The sequence below is a fragment of the Crocodylus siamensis genome, chromosome 7, assembly GCF_052110815.1.
Source record: "Crocodylus siamensis isolate JL-2025a chromosome 7, ASM5211081v1, whole genome shotgun sequence".
Lineage (NCBI taxonomy): Eukaryota > Metazoa > Chordata > Crocodylia > Crocodylidae > Crocodylus > Crocodylus siamensis.
In genome coordinates, this window is record NC_143401.1 from 46,855,527 (window position 1) to 46,876,572 (window position 21,046).

A 21,046-nucleotide genomic window follows, 5' to 3' on the forward strand; every position below is an offset into this window, starting at 1 on the left:
GATTTTCTTCTTGCAGACTTCAGGGGTGAGAAGCAGCATCCTAAGCATTAGTATTTATGCAGAAGGTAGGGTTTTATTTAAATTTATTTTTATCTCTCACTTGTTCTGTTCTGCTTCTCAGGTGAGAAGAAGCCATTAGGCTTAATTAGATCAAAGACCACCAGGGCCCTGGACTGGATCTTTTCAAATATTGGTTATTTGAAATGAGAAACAGGGTTTTTTGGGGGGGGTTTTGAGATAGAGTGAGAGAAATATTTGTGTTTCTTGGTTTCTAAGAAATTGTTACACCATATCACTAGAGTAAACTTGCTGACCCTGACAACCCTATCTTCAAGCATGCTGTCCTGCTCAAGTGCAGAGGCTTCCTAAATCTGCAGCAAGTATGACCATGTGACTGGGCTAATTAGAGTGGTACAGGTTAAATGGCACTGTCAGTCACTAGTACTAATTAGCCTACCACAAGTATTGGGTAGAGCCAGGCACAATGTTCCCAGTTAAGAAGAAGGTCTGCCCAGAGAAGTGCAATATGTTTGAAGAGGCCACCAGGAGGAGGTAAGTTCACAGTACAAGAATAACCTTATGAACATAAAATACTTACTAAAATTAAAATCTAAGACACACTAATTTATGTGGTTATATCAAGGTGTTCAATAGCATAAGCTCTGAACTGTACGAACAGGGACAATTTAATCTTAAATAGAGAGGTATTCTTTCTGCAGTCAGAAAAAGAACAGGAACTGTATCCACAAATGCTGTTATGCTGTCAGGCAGTGCAATTTTCGAAGCTCTTCGGGAACAAGCTGCATATAGTAATACGTCTACATTAATCATAGCAGAGTCTGCAGTGTATGGTAGACTTACTCAAGTTAGCTTAGACACCAGTGGCACTCTAGTAGCAACTAACTGCCCAGCATGCACCTTGGGTACATTTTACTGCTTGCATTTCATGCTGTTCCAGTGCCTTGTTCCAGTGCTGGGGTGCCTTGAGATCCTTTTTAGGGTGCTGCACAATTTTAATACTAGTAGGCTTCTTATCATTTCTGATAGGAAACTGATGCATAAGGCCCCAACATTTCTACTCCCCATTTTAGGCAGAGTTCCATGAAGGCATTATTGGATAATAAAGTGCTTTATGAAAGGACTAGAACTGTTGTTGAGTCTGAGTTGCATGATTTGGCCCCATAAATAAGAACTTTACCAATGCCTGTAATTGCTTTGATTTGCTAAAAAACAAGCTGCATATTAAAATGTACAGTAGAAATTTAAAGAAAACCACATTGAACACATCTTTATTACCTAGCATTTAATTTGGTCTGAAGATGCTGCTGAAATAATTAACCACATGGGTCATATCATTTAACCCCAAATGAGGGGGTTCTGTCTTACTGCCTATTGTCCTTTGATAGCTAATAAAGGAGCAATGGTGTTAGATCTTGAAGGGGGCTTCCTCAGGAAAAAGATAAAGCTGTGATGAGGGGAAGGATGGGACATCTAAAAGGAGGTAAGATAAGGTAAAAATCATGTCTCAGTAGCACTGGATGACCTGGAAATCTATGCAGAGGAAGAAATCAAGGGGGAAGAACAAGTCTAAACATTTTAGTCTTGTCATCTTCTTTCCTTTTTAGAGGACAAGTCAAAAGCATTCTGTTTATTTTTAGATGACTTACGATGATATCCAGGAGTCAAATTTGACAGAATGAGTTTGAGGAGATGAACTACATTTTATTTTAGTACAATGTTACTTAAGAAAAAAAAAAACAAAAGTACCCAGAGCAAGTTTTTCTTTTCTTTCTTTCTTTTTTTTTTAAAGAGCTGGTTGGGGAGGGAAGGGGTGCAGAAACCAAATAGCTAAATTTCTTCTGTTACTGGTCTTAATTTTTTCCTACTCTGAGGGTTAGCTTTGTTTCTGAGAGAAGCTATAGATGTGCCAGACTATTGTGAGGGAGGTTCTTCAGACAAGTGTTGTAGAGCTAAGAATTCCGAGTAACTTCAGACAACAATTTTGCCCCTTTAAAAGTTTATGTGAGTAGCTGAATCCTCTGAAGTCCATTCACCATAAATAAAGCATTATATTCCCTCAAGCATGGAATCTTTTGTGTTATAGGCACCATCCTCATACTTTTCCCCTTGGCTTTATAACATCTTTCACATCCTGCATCACAGCTACAAGTCTTGTGACTGAAGTGTAATTAGAGATGATGGGAATTATTTTTAGGATCCACCGACGTAACTCCTTAAGTGTTAAGAGAGGTTAAATCTTTCCCTCAGCCTGGACTGTACATATCAGCTCCACAAAGCTCCCAAGCTGAAAGACTGAAGCCAAGAATTAAGTGTAGGATCTCCTTTATGGCAATGCAAAATCCTACTGCTATGACACTTGTCACAGGGCGGGGTCCTAGGGGTGGCTGTGATCTCCCCTAGCGCCCCCTACCATGCCAAGTTTGCTTCAAAGCACCATCGTTTTCGCCCGCCATGTCTTGATCTTATAAATATTAAAGAGAGGCTGCCTTTCATCCCCTTGGTTATGGTTCTCCCTGCTACCCCGAGTCTTGTTCTGATAGTGCGGTTCTGGGCACCCCAGCCTTATGGGCTATGCATGGCTCTAACCGTCCCTTTACCATGCCCCAAGCCTCGCTGATGTACTGGACGCTGCCCCCTTGCTTTGGGGCTTCTCACACTGCCCCCTTGCTCTGGGGCGTCTCACACTGGGGGGCTCAGGTGGCTGTAGCCGTGCCTGGCCTCAACTCTCCTCCTCAGGGTCTCAAACCCCCCACAGAGCTCAGGCGGCCTCGGCCTTACTCAGCCTCCAACTCTCCGCTCCCCTTCTCGGGGCTGGAGTCAGTGCACCCCGAAATGCTGTGCCCTCTCTGGCACCGGGGTCCTCACACTACCGTGGGTCCCCCTATGATGCCTCCTCCAACCCCTAATAGCCTCACCCAAACCACCGGTTGTAAACCATCAACACAAACTCAAGCCCTTTGGCTATAACATAAATCTACGCCATCCAGTCGTAATCACATTCAAGCCTGTTACAGGGTTTCTCCATCTCTCACCCATAACAACTGCCCATTCATTCTGGCCTCTTTCTTTTCCTTACTCCGGCAGAGCTCCTACCCCGATGGCTACTGACAGGGAACTGCCTGCCTGGCCTCAGCCTAGGAGTTATATAGGAGCCAGGCCCTGCCCCTTCTGGTCAGCTGACTCCCACTGGTTACCCTGGCAACCAGCAGCTGGGCTCCTTGCTTACTGCTAGGGCTCTCTCCCTAGCTGTTTCCCCTCTAAGGAACAGGGCACCTACATGCCCTGCGACACCACTACACCATCTCAGACACATTTTTAAAGTTTTACTAAATGACATAATATTTTTCATGCATGAATCTCTCAGAGCTGAAAATAAATTGCACAGATAGCTATAAAGCAAGGCAGAGAATGTATTTTAAGTGGATTCAGAGTTTAGTTAATGCAGTAGCAGCTTCCACAAGACATGGAAAGGATTTCATAAGTGATGGATGAGCGTAACAAAATGACCTGAAGATGCAAGACTTGTGTACATGCGCTTACAACAGATGGGAGGCCTGGTGAACTAAAATGCAAGGAGTGCCCTGCCCTGCAAGGGACAAAAGATATCCAAATAAGACAGGGCAAGACCATGCACTGCCCTGTAGGTGAGCAGGAGAATCAATTCTATACTTTACCCAGAGCAGTGAAGCTTCTTAAGCACAGTTGTAATGTGCAAAACTGTCATAATGTCCTGAAATATATTCCGATTTTGTGGTGAGTAGCATGCAGAGCTACTTCTAAAATTTCTTTAATTTCATTTTCAGTCAAAAGCAACACCTATAAAAGTATAAACTGTTTTTTTTAAATATATAATTTACTTCAGTGCAAGGATTAAAAATGGAATTAGCCTTTTCTGCTTGCTCTTTATTATGTACATCATACTAGAATTTACATTTTTTAAGCCTCTGCTGTATTTTCTCTGCACTTGCAGGAACACAGTAGAGGATATATAGAGAACTACAGATAACTACTGTAGCATCATAAAAATGACTAGAATATTTCATCTCCCACTGTAATAACCTGCAAGATCTATTGTTTCAGTTCAAATACCTAAGAAACAAAATATCAAGGGGAAATCAACTTTTTAAATTTAAGAGTTTGTTTATATAATCTTGGCTTTTGATTAATTTTACATCTGTCTCTAAGATCTAGATTTAGGGTTAATCATGGCAGCAGCTTAATCTTTTACTTACGGAAAAGGCCATCTTAGCACCAAGCACAGAACTTTGATAATGAATCAATCAATCTGCAAATTATCAAAACTTTGTTACTTGCCCAAACTCTGCATTCCTTAACTGAGTAAAACTCCCACTGACTTCAGAGACGTTTTTTGCATAATTCAGCTCCAGAGTAGGCCTCTGCAAAGTGGCTAGTATTCGCTTGGATTTGGATGATTCGGGAGACAGTGACTCAATCTGGTGATTTGAATCACTGTTCCAAATCAATTCAGCCGAATCTGATTCAGAGATTCGGCTGCAGGCGAATCACACAGGCCCCATTCCCTACCCACTCTCAATAGCTGCCCTGCCCGCCCCAGCTCCCAGCTCTTTGATAAAAAAAAGCCCCAACTCACCTGCTCCTGCCATCAGGGGGCAATCCCCACTTTCCCCCCATTACCCCATGTGGGGGGCTCTGCTATGAGCCCCTGACCCCCTCCCACTGTCTCAGCCCCACCCCACGTTTGCCCCTCCCGCCCCAGCTCCTGGCCCTTAAAACAACAACAACCCTGGACTCACTGGCTGCTGCCCAGCAGGAAGCAATCCCTGCTGCTCCCCACTGCCCCATGCTGCATGGCAGGGCTCTTCCATAAGCCCCATGAAGCCCCAAGGCTGCTGCAGGAGCCAGTGAGTGCAGGGTTTTTTGCTGTTGTTGTTTTTGTTTTATAAAGGGCCAGGAGCTGGGCAGCCATGGGGGGCTGGGAGAGCAGATGGGGGTTGGGGGGCTTGTGGTAGAGCCCCCCATACAGCATGGGATAGTAGGGGGCAGTGGGGATTGCCCCCCTGCCCAGCAACACCAGGTGAGTGGAGGTTTTTTTGTTAAACAACCAGGAGCTGGGGTGGGCAGGGAAGCTATGGGGGGGAGGGGGGAGCTGAGGCAGCGGGCAGGGGCCCCGCCATAGTCCCCCCCGACCTCCTCCAGCCTTCCCTCCCCTCCCCACTACTCACCAGGTCAGAGTCTGGGTCTAGCTCCCTGCTGCAGTGAGCAGGGACTGTCTGAATCGCTGAAGCTCTCTGAATCAATTCAGACCTTTTAATTGGTCCCCTGATTCTATTTGGATTTGGCCACCGAATCAGGCCAAATCTCCTCCGAACTGAATCAGCACCTAAAGCTTCACACAGCCCTACTCCAGAGTTCTTGACTCAATGTATCTTTTTTCTTGAAAAATATAAAGAGCTTGCATACTGTGTTCTTAACTCACAAACAAAAACACTGCATTAAAATATAACTCCAGAGATAAGTGTGGCTTAAAGCTAAAGGACACTTATTTGTTCTTCATATCAGACACCAAAAATGGGTTTGTGGAAAAAAAAAAACACAAGGCCTTAGTATAGACTCCAAGGTAGGGAACAAAAAACAAAATGGCATCCAGAAAGATAGCATGTGACAGGACTAACCTGCGACACACTATTGTATTAGCCCACGGCAAACTCCCATGCTAACAATGTTGCAGGAAAAGTCTGATAAGGAACTGGATAACAATGAAATGTTTTTGTGGAGACACACATTCAATTTTCTGCTACCTGTAGGCAGAAAGATAAAGTTATGGTAAAAAAAGGAACTCTAAAAATAATGGATAATAGAAAGTGGGCATTTCAGATTAATTTTGATGTCACTGCAAGTAGTTGCTTTGTAGCTATGGACAATATTTAGATGACATCTCTCTAAACAGATATAATAAACTTGGATCAACTGCCCTATGGGAAAAGAACAGAAAGACTCAACTATAAACAAATCAAAAAAGGCTGACAGTACTAACCAGCAATCTCTAGCAAAGTGTTCAGTTTACAAGAGATAAGGAAGAGATTAGATATCAAATTAGCTGAAGTAAAAGTATTAAGAAGGGGAAAAGAAAACTTTTAGATGAGGATGAAATGATGATAGAAAACAAACATAAAAGGAAGTTGTACAGAACTGGTACTACAATGGGGCAAGCACAATTCTGGCAATGGTGTCACGAAGAACATGAGTCATAGTAGGAAGACTGAAAAATGGATGAAGAGAAAGGCAAATAAGTTAAAAAAGGGAAATTGATATTTAAAAGTGACACTACACATGTATAGGAAGCCAGATAGGAAAAAGCTGAGAAAGACAAAGACAAACAAGTGCACTTCTGACACCAATGTCCACATCATTGATAAAGATGATAAAGGAGAACCAGTCTAAGGACAGAGCCTTGGGGAACACCACTGGTCATGGAAGGCCATAATGATTTGCTTCCATTGACTACTACTCTCTGGGTCTGACCTCGGAGCCAGTTCCCCAGCCACTGAACTCTGGCGTAGCCGAGGCCACGGTTGGCCACTTTTTCCATGAGATCATGGGACACCAGAACAAAGGCTTTTTAAAAAGTCCAGATATATGATGTCAATCTCTTTTTCCTTGTCCAGGTGACATGCCACCTGGTCATAGAAGAAGATGAGATTGATCAGACAAGACCTACCTGCAACAAATCCGTGCTGGCTGTCCCTCAGGATGTTGCAATCAGCCAGCTTATCAAGAAAGGTCTCTTTGATAATTTTCTCCAGAATCTTACCGGGGATTGAAGTCAACCTAACTGGCTTGTAATTCCCGGGATCTACTTTCCGCCCTTTCCTGAAGATGGGTACCACATTGGCCTTCTTCTAGTCTTCAGGTACTTCACCTGAACGCTACAAAGTTTCTGAATATTTTTGCCAATGGTTGGGCTATGAAACCTGCCAGCTACTTGATTACTCTAGGGTATAGTCTGTTAGGACCAGCTGACTTGAAGATGTCCAGCCTTGCAAGGTGTTTCTTTACAAGGTCTACACCGATGCTGGGAATAAAGATGCTCTCACCCTGGCAAGTCCGCATCATGCTGGGAAGGGCAGTCCCTCTGGGCTGATGAAAGACCGATGTGAAGTACCCATTAAGCAGGTTGGCTTTTTCCTGGGTGTCGGTTATCAGTTGTCCCATTTGGTTCAGCAGGGGTCCAATGTTACCCTTGCTTTTTTTTCTGACTTCCTATATAACTGAAAAAGGACTTTTTATTATCCTTGATATGTGAAGCCAGATGGAATTAGGTTGCAGCCTTGGCTTTCCTGATCTGCTCCCTGCACGCACGGACCAGTGCTGAGTACTCCTCCTTGGTGCTGATTCCAGACTTCCATCCTTTAAGTCTCCCTTTTTAGGTGAAGGAGGTCCTCAAGTTCCCTGCTGAGCCAAGGGTATTGCTGTGGCCTTTTGCTACCCTTCCTCCAAGATGGGACAGGCAACTCTTGTGCTGTCAGGATCGCTCCTTCAGGAGCAACCACCCCCCTTGGACTCCTCTTCCTGTCGAGTCATGGTCCCTTAGGGCCTCGACAACGAGCCTCCTGAGCTTGTCAAAGTCAGCTTTCCTAAAGTCGAGGACTTCTGCGTTGCTGACTGACTTCCCAGCTTTATGACAGATAGTAAAGGTGATCAGGCTGTGGTCACTATCATCCAGCTTTCCATCAATTCTTAGGTCACTGACTAGATCATTCCCTTTGGCCAGTACCAGATGCAGTGATGCTTTACATCTTGCTGGCCCACAGACTTCTTGAGCCAGGTACAGCTCATCCACGAATGTGAGGAAACTTTGTGACAGATTGGATTTGGCTGCATGCTCTTCCCATGAGATGTCTGGGTAGTTAAAGTCTCCCATGACAACCAAGCACCGAGACTGTGCAGCCTCGGCCAGTTCCTTGGCTAATTCCTGGTCTAGCTCTTGTTTCTGGTCAGAAGGTCTGTAGTAGACTCTTACCATGATGTCCCCTGTGCCACGTTCCCCACGCGTTTTTACCCAGAGGGACTCCAGACGTCCTCCCTGGGTGCCAATGTCAATTTGCAGGGACAGGTAGCTTTCTTTGACATAGAGAGCTACACCCCCACCCCTTTTTTCTGCATGATCTCTCCTGTACAGGGTATAGCCATCTATACCTGTGGCCTAGTCATAGGTGGAGTCCCAGCAGGTCTCCGTTATCCCTATGAGATAGTAGTACACTTGGCCTGAACTGGATAGCTGTTTCAGTGTATATCCCTTTCTTCACACACTCATAGGGAGTCTCTAGACAAGCCTGTATGTGTCTCATGCAGCATCTCAAAGGAGTTTGAGATGCTGCAAGACGCATGTGCAAAAACAAGAAAACATTCCTTATGCTGCAAATTTGCAGTGCAGGGGCAAAATTAGACCCCTGGATATTCAGGGGTCAAAAAACCCGCAGACAAAAAAATGTGGGACAGGGGACCGTGCCTGGGGCTGTGCCTTGAGGCAACCAGTGGCTGGGTCCTCCATAGAGATGTTCTGGCTGCCAGTGTCTCTATGGTTGGCCCTCGATCTGGTTCTGAAGCATGCTTCCTGCCCTTGCTGGGCAGGCAGTGTGTCAGCAGCAGGGAGCTGGACCCACGCTGCAGAGTTCGTAAGTAAAGGGTCAGGTGAGCTGGAGGAGAGGGGAGGGGACCATGGGGGCCCTGCCCACTCCCCCAGCCCCCCCAATCCCTGCCCCACCTGGCCATACCTCCCCACCTGCCCCCTGAGCCCTCCCCAGGCCGATCCCTTCCCTGCCTGGCCCCACCCCCCACCTGCCCTGCTAGCAGGTGCAAGGTGGTCCAGGACCTGCAGTCCCGTCACCAGGTCACCCTCACTGGCCAGGACAAGGTCCAGCAAGGCATTACTCCTAGTGGGGCCGTGTACCTCTTAGATAAGGTGACTCCTGTAAAACAGCCAGGAACCTATGCGAACGGTCAGACCTGGCTGTCTGCTCCTCCCAGCAAACGTCTGCATAGTTTAGGTCATCCATGACAATAACATCCCTTGACCTAACCGCCTCCATAAGCTGACCAGCGAAGTCCCGGTTCAGCTCTTCCCCCTGGTTGGGTGGTCTGTAGTGGACACCCACTATAAGGTCCCTTTTGCCACACCCCCCATTTTAGTTTGACGCACAGTGTCTCCTCCCGACCCTCCTCTAACCCAAAGCTAATCCTTGATGTTGTAAGGTACTCTTTGACATAGAGCGTGACCCCCCCACATTTCCTCTCTGTCCTGTCACTTCTATATAGGCTGTATCCCCGAAAATCCACCACCGTCGTGGGTGGGGTCCCACCAGGTTTCTGTGAGCCCTACTACGTCTGGATTCTTACTCGCAATCAGGAGGCACAGTTCCTCCTGCTTGTTCCCCATACTACGAGCATTAGTGTAGAGGCACTTGAGGCCTCCTGAGTGTGCACGCGCCTCCCTCCCACTCACAGGATAGTTGTGGCCCCCTACTCCCAGGACATTGTTGCTTACCTGGGCATCTCTTTCTCTTGTCACCCTGCATGCTGGTGAAGCATCCTTTCCACTTGGAGTGGCCCCTTCCTTCCTCAAATAGGAGCTGATAAATGACGACTTGCTAGTTGTTGCTGTGCCACATTTAGGACAGGAACAAGCCTTAGCTATTGGCTAACTGACACTATGCAGTAGGGGTTGTGACAGGGTTCACTCAGCATAAAACAGCTTGGAAGGGCACTGAAGGGACATCTCATTAAGTGACTTTCAGGAAAAGAATCACAAGAGACACCTGTGGGTTTAACCTTGAAAGCTTTGGCACAAGCCATCTTTTCCACTGTGCTGCAAGAGCTAACTTACACACTTCAAAGCACACAAAAGACATTAAAATATAAAAACACTAAACAATTAACAGTTTCATTGTTCATAAACTAACCTTCAGAACAAAAGCAAACAGAATCTGCAGTTCTGAAATAATACCAATCAAATTCTATTAATAAAAGTTTCCTTACGTAGTAACCAAACTGTTGTATTAAGAGCCTTCACAGAAAGAAAAATTCCAATATAATATGTACCTAGAACACCTCCCTTATGAACCAAACCTTTTTACTGAACTCCATTCCACATATACCCTACTTTAAGGGCCCAATTCTGCAAATGCACATTCAGTCACTTTGATCCCAAGTCACTCATGTCTTTTGTGGGATTAGAAACTAAGTATTGTTGTTTTCCCACCTCTCTGTCCTGTCAGTATATGTTGGATCAGAGGTCACAACATGCCTGATTTTGTTTTCCTAATCTCTCATAATCTGTTTAGTTGCAAGGTCTCTGTTGTACAATATCATGAGAACACATTAAAGAGGAAAAGTTAGAGGATGTGCAAGGTACAGTTGTTTTATTAGAAGTCAGGCTCCCTTGTTTACAACCAAAGCCTTACTGTGAAATGCCTCAGTAAATTTGAATATTAACATCAGTGTCAAATTATATAAATAACTGATCTCATACCTGCACATCACTGCTAAATTATACAACTTCTATAACCAAGGCATGCTACTACTACTACTAAGTCTTCATTCACCAGAGCAGTTGGCATGCATTTCAATCCTTTACTGAACTGAAGCATCAATTGTTTTTCAAAATCACCTTCCTACCCAGAGGATAATCCACCAACTTTTTTTTTATTAGAAGAAAGCAATGTTTACTTTGTAACTCCTTATAAAACACACCTCTAGGACAACACTGAATGTAAAGAAGGTTTTACATACACTGGCTTTGACAAGTTGCATGGATTGATACATGAAAATGTCATTGCTGGATTCAATTGGTAGACTGACCTACTGGTGAACTTGAGGAAGCATGAAAGATCAAAGCAGGCTAACCAGCACCCTCTACAATCACTCATTTTATTTGGTATTGACTAGGGATGTAAAAGGTTAAATGACTAATTGTTTAACTGATAAGCCCAGTGATAACTGGTTAAAGGTTACTGGTTATCGTTTCCTGTGAGGCTGGACGCAGTCTGGCAGGGAAGTGGGGGGGGAATGGAAGCTGCAGCGCTCCAAAAGGAACCAGAAGGTTGCCAGGCAGGCAAGAGGGAGGGATGGAGAAGCAAGGCAGAGGAAGGGGGAAGGGAGGAATACATACAAGCACTCCTCAGACTTAAGATGCAATTGGTTCCTTAAAACCATGTCTTAGTTGAAACATTGTAACTTGGAACCAATTTCCCCATAAAAAGTGTTACAAATGGGGGATTGGCTCCTTTACAATGGTCGATACTGCATGCAGCTGGTAAGTGGTGGAAGGGGAGGTGGAAGGGAAGAGGCGTGGTGGGGGGCAGATCAATGTGGTGAGGAAGGGACAGGGAGGGGGCAGCTCCCTCCACTGCATGTGGCTTCTCTGGTGGCTCGATTGGTTGTTCCCACTGCTGGTTCAGGAGGGCATGGGGGGTGTGTGCCCCTGGACCTGCGCGGGGTGGGGCGGGCAGGGTGGGGATGTGCTCTGGGTGGGCAGTGGGGGCTACAGTGAATTTTTGGGTGGCTGCAGCCCCCCATAGCTCCCACTCCACTGCCTGCTCTGATCTAGGGATACACGCTCCCCCATGCCCTCAAAGCCACGGCTTGTCCATTGGTGGCTCCCACTGCTGCACACTGCTTGTCTGGAGGCAGCGCAGCAGCTCTGCCCTGTGCCCATCCTGCCCTGGGTGGGCAAGTGGCAGGAAGGCATGTGCCCCTGGACCCGCGAGGAGCGGGGTGGGCAGCAGAGTGGGGCTACAAGGGGGCTGCAGCCACCCAAAAATTCACTGTAGCCCCCGCTGCCCACCTGGGGCTCAGCCCAGTGCAGCCCTGGCCCTGCCCACCCCTCCCTGTGCAGATCCAAGAGCACCCCTGCCATGCCTTCCTGGACCAGCAGGGGGAGCAGCAGCAGGAAATGCTGGTTGAGCTGCCAGATGAGCAGCGCACGGCAGTGAGAGCCTTCGCTCCCCATGTTCCTGCACCCGTCTGGCCCCAGCTGAGCAGCACTTGTCCCAGTCCCAGTCCCTCCCTCACTGCAGGGGGTGTTGATCTGCCTTCCCATACTCCTTCCCTCCCCCATCCCTTTCCACTACTTACCAGCACGCAGTATCCACTGCCATAAAGATGAAACCCATGTAGGAATGCCCAAATGAGGTGTCAATTTATAAACGTTCTAAGTGCCGTTCATTGCAACTCAAAAAGTTGTAAATTGAAGACTGCCCATACCCACAGCCTATGAAGTTAAAGAAAAAAATAGCAGGCAGCCTAATGACTCATCAATTAATCAATTAGCTACTCCTTCACAGGTGCTCCCTGCCTCTTAGCAGGGGACTTCGACTGAGCTGTACTGTCTTGCTGGGCTTGCCAGCTACCTCCACCCCCACATGTCAAAGGGACCCTGGAGAGGCTCACAGCAGCAGCCATGTCTGAGCTGGTAACTGTTTAACCTATAGAATTGGAGGAGGGTAAACAAATAATTTTAAAATGATATTTACATGCCTAATACTGACTCAGACAACCCTGTCCTATTCATATGCATAGAGAGCCTCCCAAGAAAAATGTTTTAGAGACAGACCATGCAAAATTGGCACAGGTACAAACAATACTCTCAGCTGGAGCAAACAAAGGGTATATGCAAAAATGATCAGCTAAGACTGGAACAGGTAAGACATGGAAAAGAGAAAAGAAGTTCCAGAAGGAAAAATATAATGCAAGAAATGACCCAGCATGTATGTCAATCCTGAAAAAGTTTATGAGGTTCCATTTCAATAACTTTAGGTAACTGGAACATATAATGATAGGTGGGTAACCTGCTGATACTGGTGGCTGCTGCCTATGCTCCATGTCCCACTGCAAGCCACAATCCTGCACCTCCCCAGTGATCCACAGACACTCTGAAGGGAACAGATAGAAGATGGCAGGTGCTAGACCCAGGGGATGCTGCCTCTGCTGTAGCAGAGTGACTAAATAGAATACATCAGGAGCTAGGACTTGGGGATGCCTCCACTGCTGCTGTGGTTGGAACGTGCTGCTGATTTCCTGGGCTGCCACAGGCCAGATCCAGTGTTTTCACAGGGTGAACTAGCCTGCAGCCCATAGGCTGCAGACTCCTGCATTATATTATAACAAATAGTCTGTTATTCAGCAGTTTCTGTTTAAACCAAGATAGGGACAGATCTACCTCCCACTAAACCACACAATTTCAGCTGCTATTAGAACTTACTTATATTAAGAAAACCTTTCCCTTCTTTTCTTGTTTCCTCCCCACCGAAATCAACAGGGTAGACACTGTCATTTATTGCAATGTGCTTTTTCTAACCCTAAGAGAATTACCCATCAAACCAATCAGAACACTTATTTCTTTTATAATACATTATTGTAAGAATGTATTTCCAATGCATCTGTGGATTACGTCAGCAATAAATGAACTGATTACATTTCATGGTCACTTCATGGTGTTTAAGTAAGAAATACTGACCTCCATTTTTATACCAGTGCAGCCTGATTTTGTGAATGCTCTATTTTCTAACTGGACAACATTTGTCAACAGGGCTTAATTATTTGGTCAAGAATGCTGCATAGGAAAACTATGTTTTCTTATAAGTATTTGTATCTTTTAAATCATTGCAGTAGATAATCCTCTTTGTAGTAGGCAGGATATGATTACCCTTGATTGTTTTAAGGCTTCATGGTTCAAAATTAAGGCCTGCAAATTTCCCTGTGCTAAATTTCATTGCACGTTTTATTTAAAAGTTAGACTTTCATCAATTTACCTTCCATAAGCAAAACGTCTGTCTTTGTGGTGGTCACCAAATGTATCCCAGAGCCTGAGGGAAACACTTACTTCATCAACAACATCCCGTGAACGTTCAAGGACCTAGAACAGAATAGAAATCACGTTTTCTTCTGCTCAGTTAAAGTGTTCACTGCAGGTAATTGGCACTTTTCTTTGTATGATGACATGCTTCATCACATACTCTATCACAATATTGTCCTAAGCATTGTATTTCTTACTATTTAGGCATATTATGCAACTTCAAAAAAATCTCTTCTTGCCACAAACTGTGTAATGGAACACCCTAGAGAGATGGCGAATACCTTATAATCTTTTGCAAATGTATTTCTGAGGTGCCCATTACCACACTTTGATGAAAATGGAGTTGAACAGAAATACAAATGTTTTTAATACATAAATATTTAGTACATCCATATTTAATAGGCTTGAAAACCCCTACCTCTTGGCAGACGCGGTACTGATCAATTGCCCAGACGGTTGGTACATGAGTTGCCAGCAGCTGGTATTGTGTCAAGGTTGTATTGCATGCTCTTGCACAAATTAAGCGAGTCTTCCCCACTGCATTATCACCAACCACCACACATTTTATGGTTTCAACATTGGGTCTTTCGTAGTCCATGTCAGTGTCCATTTATCAAAAACTGTAACAAGACAGTTACATTTTTTTCCAATGCTGTAGAAGTTGAATTATTTAAGATCAGATTCTTCTATTTCCACTTCTTCCCAGTTGCCCACATGATGAAGTTTCAAGACCAAACTCAACTTCAGTTTGGCTTAATATCAGTTCCTTTATATACCACATACAGTTACTAAAACCCAAGAACTGTTCTTTTGACCTCAAATGGTTTTTTTTCCCCCTCAGTTAGCATGTTATTTTTACTTTGGTTTTCTGTAAACACAAACCTGTTTGCTGAAGAAAAATCCTGGTGAAGCTAGGACTGTTGGCACAAGCTTACCTCTCACTAGCTCCCTGTCATGTTGAGAAGCAGCTAAGACAGGATGTAAGTGAGTTTGGCTTGAGGGACTCCGGTATAAACTTGCTTTTGTACTATAGGCTTTCCCTGGCACCTGACCCTTGAAGATGTGGATTAAGATAGTCTCAACAGGTAAAAGCAGGTTACCATTTATGTACAAAATAGGCTGTAATTAAAGTTCCAAAAGTAATGTCTAATAAAATGACACAAGAGCACTGATTTGCTGAAACCTGTAATTTAGACTGACTCTACCATCACTGTTGCCTGTATAAATCACCTAGCCTCTCTGCTTTTAAAGACAATTTTTCACAGACCAAAGTCTAAATTAAAACCAAACAGTCTAACTGAATCTTGTCAATTCAAATATTTTCTCACTAGCAAATCCCGTTTATAAGATAAGACGCTAGAATTGTTTTACCATGAAATGCTTTAATGAGAGCACAATGTACATTTTCTTTTCCAAAATACACTGTCCTTATAGAAAACTAGAATATATTCCTTCATCATCTTTTAGATGCATGTCGAATCAGTTAATAGGTTGGTCAGCAAAAAGGGGAGAGATTTGTTTTTAAATACAGTTTAAGGCCTTTGCAAAATCTACCATTTTCAGAGAAGAGAAAGGCACAGTCATAGTTCAGAATATGATTCTGCTCTCCAAATCTCTAGTCATCTGCTCAGTTATAGAATGTCTGGTGTGAAACTGTCATCAAGGAAAAAGTTGAGAAAACACAAGCCAGCCTTATTTAGTAGGGTTTGTCGAACAGAATTTTTCAAACATGGAAACCTTTTCCATTCACTTGCATTGACTGCCAAGATGCATACATTATACAGTAGAAGTTCTGTTATCTGGCATCTTACAAGCCGGTATGCTCCACTAACCGACATGCCGGCTTGTAAGATAAAGTAAAACTGGAAGTGCCCACTGTGGCCTGGAGGCATAACAGGCTGTGTGGGACCTGCCTCACTGTCATGCGGGGCCCTGTGGGCCCCACGAGAGCGGCAGCAATGCCGCAGGAGGGGCAGAAGGACGCCCCAGACACGGCGTGAGAAGCAGTAGCTAGGGCCGCTCAATTAACTGACATATTTTGTTATCCAGCATTCCCCATTCCCGGGGCTTTTTCTGTATGTTAAACTTCTAAATTGATTATATTTTTTCCTATCAAGAAAACACTTAAAATTTGAGCTATTGACTGATTCTGCCTTAAAACATCCTTTATATTCAAATTTCATTCACCCATCATAACTACAGAATATACATCACATCATCAAGCCAATTTAAAAATAAAATGCTATTTTGATATTTGTTCTTCACCATTTTAAATCCATTATTTTCTCCATCTTAAGAATGTGTGTGTTATTAATAACTACTGGACTATGACTAATTGTGCTTTTTTAATGTTTAAATAGTTATGACTTTGAGTTGTCTATGAGGACGGGGGGAGGGACTAAGGAAGTCTTTGGAAGCACAGACATTCATTGTCACAGAGTGAGACAATGTTGTTGTTCTCTCAAAATGATGCTACATAAACATAATTTTGTCAGTCATTTAGCATATGATAGCTTTCAAACATTCAGCTATTTTAACTATATGGATAAAATGTAATTAAATATAAATTAATTATATAAGATAAATGTGTTACAATATACAAAATAAATTTCTTGCAGTGCATTGCAATTTAAGCCCTTATCCCACAACTGACTGCAATGGCAGAGGTTCTCTATGTGAGCACAGAACATGTCTGTAATCTGCTGCAGGACTGAGGCTTCTGAGATAAGGAACATGTCTTCACAGATGTTTGTACAGAGCCTAGCACAACAGGGCCTTAGGCTACTTGGAGCATCTAGGCTAGTGGTCACCAACCTGTCGATCCTGATCAACAGATTGATCCTGGGCTAGGGGAGAGCTGGGCGCATGAGTATGTGCACACCCATCCCCCCCACCCAGCCCCCGCAAGTCAATATGTGGGGGAGAGAAGGGGCAAAGGCCAGATCACGGCCCCTGCAGTGATCGATTGACCATGAGGCCCAGCCAGGAGCAGGGTAAGGTAAGTGGTGCCCCAGCCTGTATGGGTGGTGGGAGGATTGGAGCCTGGGGAGCTCTTCCAGGGGCACCGGCGGGGGCTCCCTCCCATCTCTGAGGGGGCAGAGGTGGCAGAGGCAGCTGCTGGTGTGCCTCAAGTCCTGCTGAAGCTGGCCACATGTGGTTGTGGCTCAGCTAAGCAGCAGGGACTCACGTGGGGGCGGCCCCAGCCCAGGCAGTTCTGGGAAGATCTGGTCATTTAGGAGCATGTTGAGGGGGAGCTCCCACCACCGCACGCAGCCTAGTGGAGGCCCTGGGGACCTGTGTTCCCTCCCTCACCTGTGCTTGGGACAAGATGGCTGCTGCTGTGGGCTGCCCACTGCACCTGGAGCACAGGTGGGGAAGTGGAATGCACCCCCCCAAGGCCTCCACTGAGCTGTGCCCAGTGGCAGAACCCCCCCCACAAGCCCCTGGACAGCAGATACTTCCAGACCTGACTGGGCTAGGGCCCGATGCCATGTTTATCTGGCTGCCGGGCAGGTGCCACTCAGTGCAGCTGCAGTACAGAAGTGGGATTAGCGCAGCCAGGCAGAAGACTTGGGGGCCCATGCCGCCCCCCCCACCTGTGCTTTGGAGGCCTTGGGGGTAGGGTGGAGAGGGGCATAGATGATCCTGGGGTGCCCTTTACTTCCAAAAAGTGAACTTCACTATAAAAAGGTTGGAGACCTCTGCTCTAGGCCAATGATTCTCAACCAGGATACTGTGTCACTCTGGGGTGCCCTGAGAGCCTTTCAATGGTGCCATGCAACAATTTGCACTGTTAGGTGTACAAACATGATTCACATGATAAACCTAGATATCTCAAATAGGAATTCATAAAGTTAAAACATTCTGATCTGTCATGGGGTTGCTGAGTTCCTTGCAACTGAAGTATTGCTCTAGTATTTTTCTATACTAAAAAAAAAAAAAGTGAAAACTAAGAGCTGGCATTTCCAAGGAGAGGTGCCTTGGGTCTAAAAAGGCTGAGAACCACTAATCTAGGCTCTATCTTAACATATATAATAAATAGGTTTTCAGGAAATTAAAGAAGATAGCAGAGAACATTTGCACAATTTTTATGTCAAAGGAAATTAATCTATTAAGGATAAATCCTAATAGGTATAATAATGTGAACTATAATCCATTCCCACACTGCTACTTTGTACCCGCCTGGCTTCATGGAACCACTCTTATGTGGCCCTGGAATGGGTGCTTGAGTCTGCTGTGGAGGCTACTTCTGCTGCTGCGCTGCTTGGTTGTGTTCTCCCCAAGGGATACCCTGATACTCACCTGCCACATCTTGGATATTATGTTCAGTAGTGGGATTGCCTTCTGCAGGGGGGAACGTGCCAGACATCACCTCCCGTGGGTGGTCCTAGGGCTCCACCTCCCCTACACCCGAGCCATAAACCAGCTTGTTGGAACAGCCGAACAATGGATAGTTCAACTTCACCTGGATGTCATATACCAATGCATCTCATTGTTTCAGGCCCTTGGTGGTCACAACAGTTTTCCTCTCCACTGCATGGGTTTATTTGGGGTAGTAAGGAGATCCTGGTGACAGGTCTGGCCTATTAATGTCCAGGGTCCCCGCGTGACCCCGGCCTGCTTGGTCCTCAGAGTGCATCCTGTGGCCTTCCTCTTGGGTTTTAGGGCTGCAAATGAAATGAAAGGGAAACAAAGAACAGAAACTCCAGGGTGGGGTCTCAGCCTGCTCCCCACTCACGTGTCCTGCATCCTTCGCCGTCCCTTCATTTGGCTACCCCGCCCTCTGGGGTGACAAGTCCCTTTAATTATGTCTCAGACCCCTCTGCTAGGTCCCTCTTCGGCCTCTCCTTGCAGCTGTCGGGACTCCCCTGATCGGCTCAAGGGATGATCTCTCAGCTACTTCCCTGCTGCAATCCTCTCAGCTGTTTCCACACCGCCAGCTTTTATCCCAGTTGGGTAGTGTTCTCTGATGACACCAACTGGCCACACTGGCCCCAGCTGCAGAGAAAAGTGGCTGACGAACCGCATGGGAGCTCTGCCCCTCTGCGGCTCATCCGGTGTGGCAGCACCTGTTGCAGATAAGTTTGCCCTCTTGTCAGAGCTTTTCTTGTTGTTGTGGCGGGGTGTCCCCACTGCGACCCACACTGTGGGAGGGGTCTCCCGCCCCTTTCTTGTAGTCTCCCTGGGACACACCTAACGAGAGGGGGCTACACTGAATTTTAGTCAGCTGGTCACCTGTGATCCCACTACATTTCTGTCTCTGTTGGTCCACATACCCAAAAGCAATTTCAGGCATCAGCTGGTGTGCTAATTAATAAATCCCTTATAAAATACCAATTCTGTGGGTGAAGTTCTAAGCAACAAGGGATTCACATAGGTACTATGCTACTCAATTGCAGCTGGATGCAGGGTCAAGGCCAGAGCAAGTGAAGCCATCTGACAGTTAGCAGGCCACACCCTCCAAGCATTTTTGTAATTCAGCCAATTGGCAGCAACTTGGTATCTACTCAAATTTACAGGCAATAAACCATTTTTCTTGCAACTCTGCTTCATAACCTCAAAGGGGTATGAATGAGTTGGCTGAATAAAAGCAAGTTAAGAGAGGCACAGTATATGATTTACTGGGAAACCTTGATAAAAAGCATTTTATTGCAGTTCTCAAAATGAGCCGTAACCCCTGACATAATAAAGAGTATCAAATTACTTCATATTTTATTCATGCACAGACTGGCCTCACAGATGGAATACAGAAATGTTAACAGTGCTGGAATGGAAAATGAAGATGCATAGCTAGCCAGTATGTCTTTTTGGTTTTAAACTCCCAACCATATAGATACCAAATAATTATCTTAAGCTAACTAGTCTATTAAAATGTTGTTATTTAGACTGTAGTCCCCTTTACATGGCCATCTGATTAAAAACTACCACCTTATTTCTTCTAAGTTATGATTCAATGAGAATGAACTCCAGTCACAAAATATATTCAGTACAAGAGAACCTAGACTGTAAACAAAAGCAAAAAACAAAAATGCTTCCACAAGATGATTACAAAGCAGGTTTAAAGCACATAACAAACCTAGTTAACAGTAATAAACCCACAAAACACAAGAGAGATCAACAAAATTATCTCAGGCTCTTAGAAAGGAACAAAAAGGAAACAATAAAAAAGGAACAAAAGAAGGATATTACTTATGATAGAGATTTGCCCCAGGGTGCCTAACTGCTCTGTAATAGATCAGTGGTAGCCTAATGAAGATGTATTTAATTTCTCTTGATTCTGCACAGGACAGAGATTACAACAAACCAAAAAGAAAAATGCTTTACAGCTATACAATTGAAAACTCTCAAATCCAATTCAGAAAGTAATAAATATTTTATGAAAAAATGCAGAGCAATTTTAACTGTATTAGTCTAGGTTTTTTTTAAAAAATCCTAATTACTGAAAAAGTATCTAGTTAGAAGCCTGAACAAATATTCAAATTAAAATGGGCTCTAATGTTGAATTATAACCATCAAGGGGTTGCAAACTTTATGAATTAACTGTTTCTAAACCAGTATAAGCAGCAAAAAGAGCTCCCACCCAGGCATATGTACAAGATGTGAGATTCTGAGGTTTTATAGATAAGATTACAGTAGTTAAATTTATTACATTAAGTGCATTAAAAAAGAACCAAAAGCATGTACTTGCTAATGAGAAAAAAAACACAGGTAAGTCACCAGGTTTTGAGTGAAGAAAGGTTGGTTATCTGCGAAGAGCAAGTGGAGCTAGTCAAAGCCAGTTACTGGGAACCCAAGACAGGAATCAGCAAACAACATGCATGAAAGAGACATAAATAAAGCCCAGGACCCATAATATAAACAAGACTTCAGTGGTATCATAAAAAAAAACAAACCAGGACTAGACAAAAAAAAACCATTGCCACTGGTTGAATTCCCAACAATGGCATTAGACAGAGATCAGTTGTTAGGACAACCAGAGTAAGATGCAACTGTGATAAAACAAACAGCATTTAAAAATGTACAAGCGTGTCCAGACAAGCCTGCATGTGCCTCCTGCAGTATCTTAAACTCCTTTAAGACACTACAAGAGGCATGTGCAGGAAAGAGAAACCGCACTGCAAATTTGCTGCACGGGGGCAAAATTAGACCCCTGGATATGGGGTCAAAAAAAACCTGCAGAGAAAAAAAGCA

General features: G+C 44.7%; 1 protein-coding gene across 6 annotated transcripts in view; it reads right to left on the minus strand.

The window, feature by feature from the left end:
- Positions 1–21,046, minus strand: part of RHOBTB1 (Rho related BTB domain containing 1) — an 81,318-nt gene that overhangs the window by 36,933 nt on the left and 23,339 nt on the right. For 5 of the 6 annotated variants that reach the window (XM_090058288.1, XM_090058287.1, XM_090058289.1 and 2 more), the window contains 2 exons: positions 14,274–14,475; positions 13,812–13,915 (listed from right to left, as the gene is read on the minus strand). In XM_090058288.1, the coding sequence (XP_089914414.1) occupies positions 13,812–13,915; positions 14,274–14,465 (296 nt within the window). In that variant the 5' untranslated portion in view covers positions 14,466–14,475. Of the gene's footprint in view, positions 1–13,811; positions 13,916–14,273; positions 14,476–21,046 lie in introns of those variants that run through there. The other variant, XM_090058290.1, reaches the window with a different exon arrangement.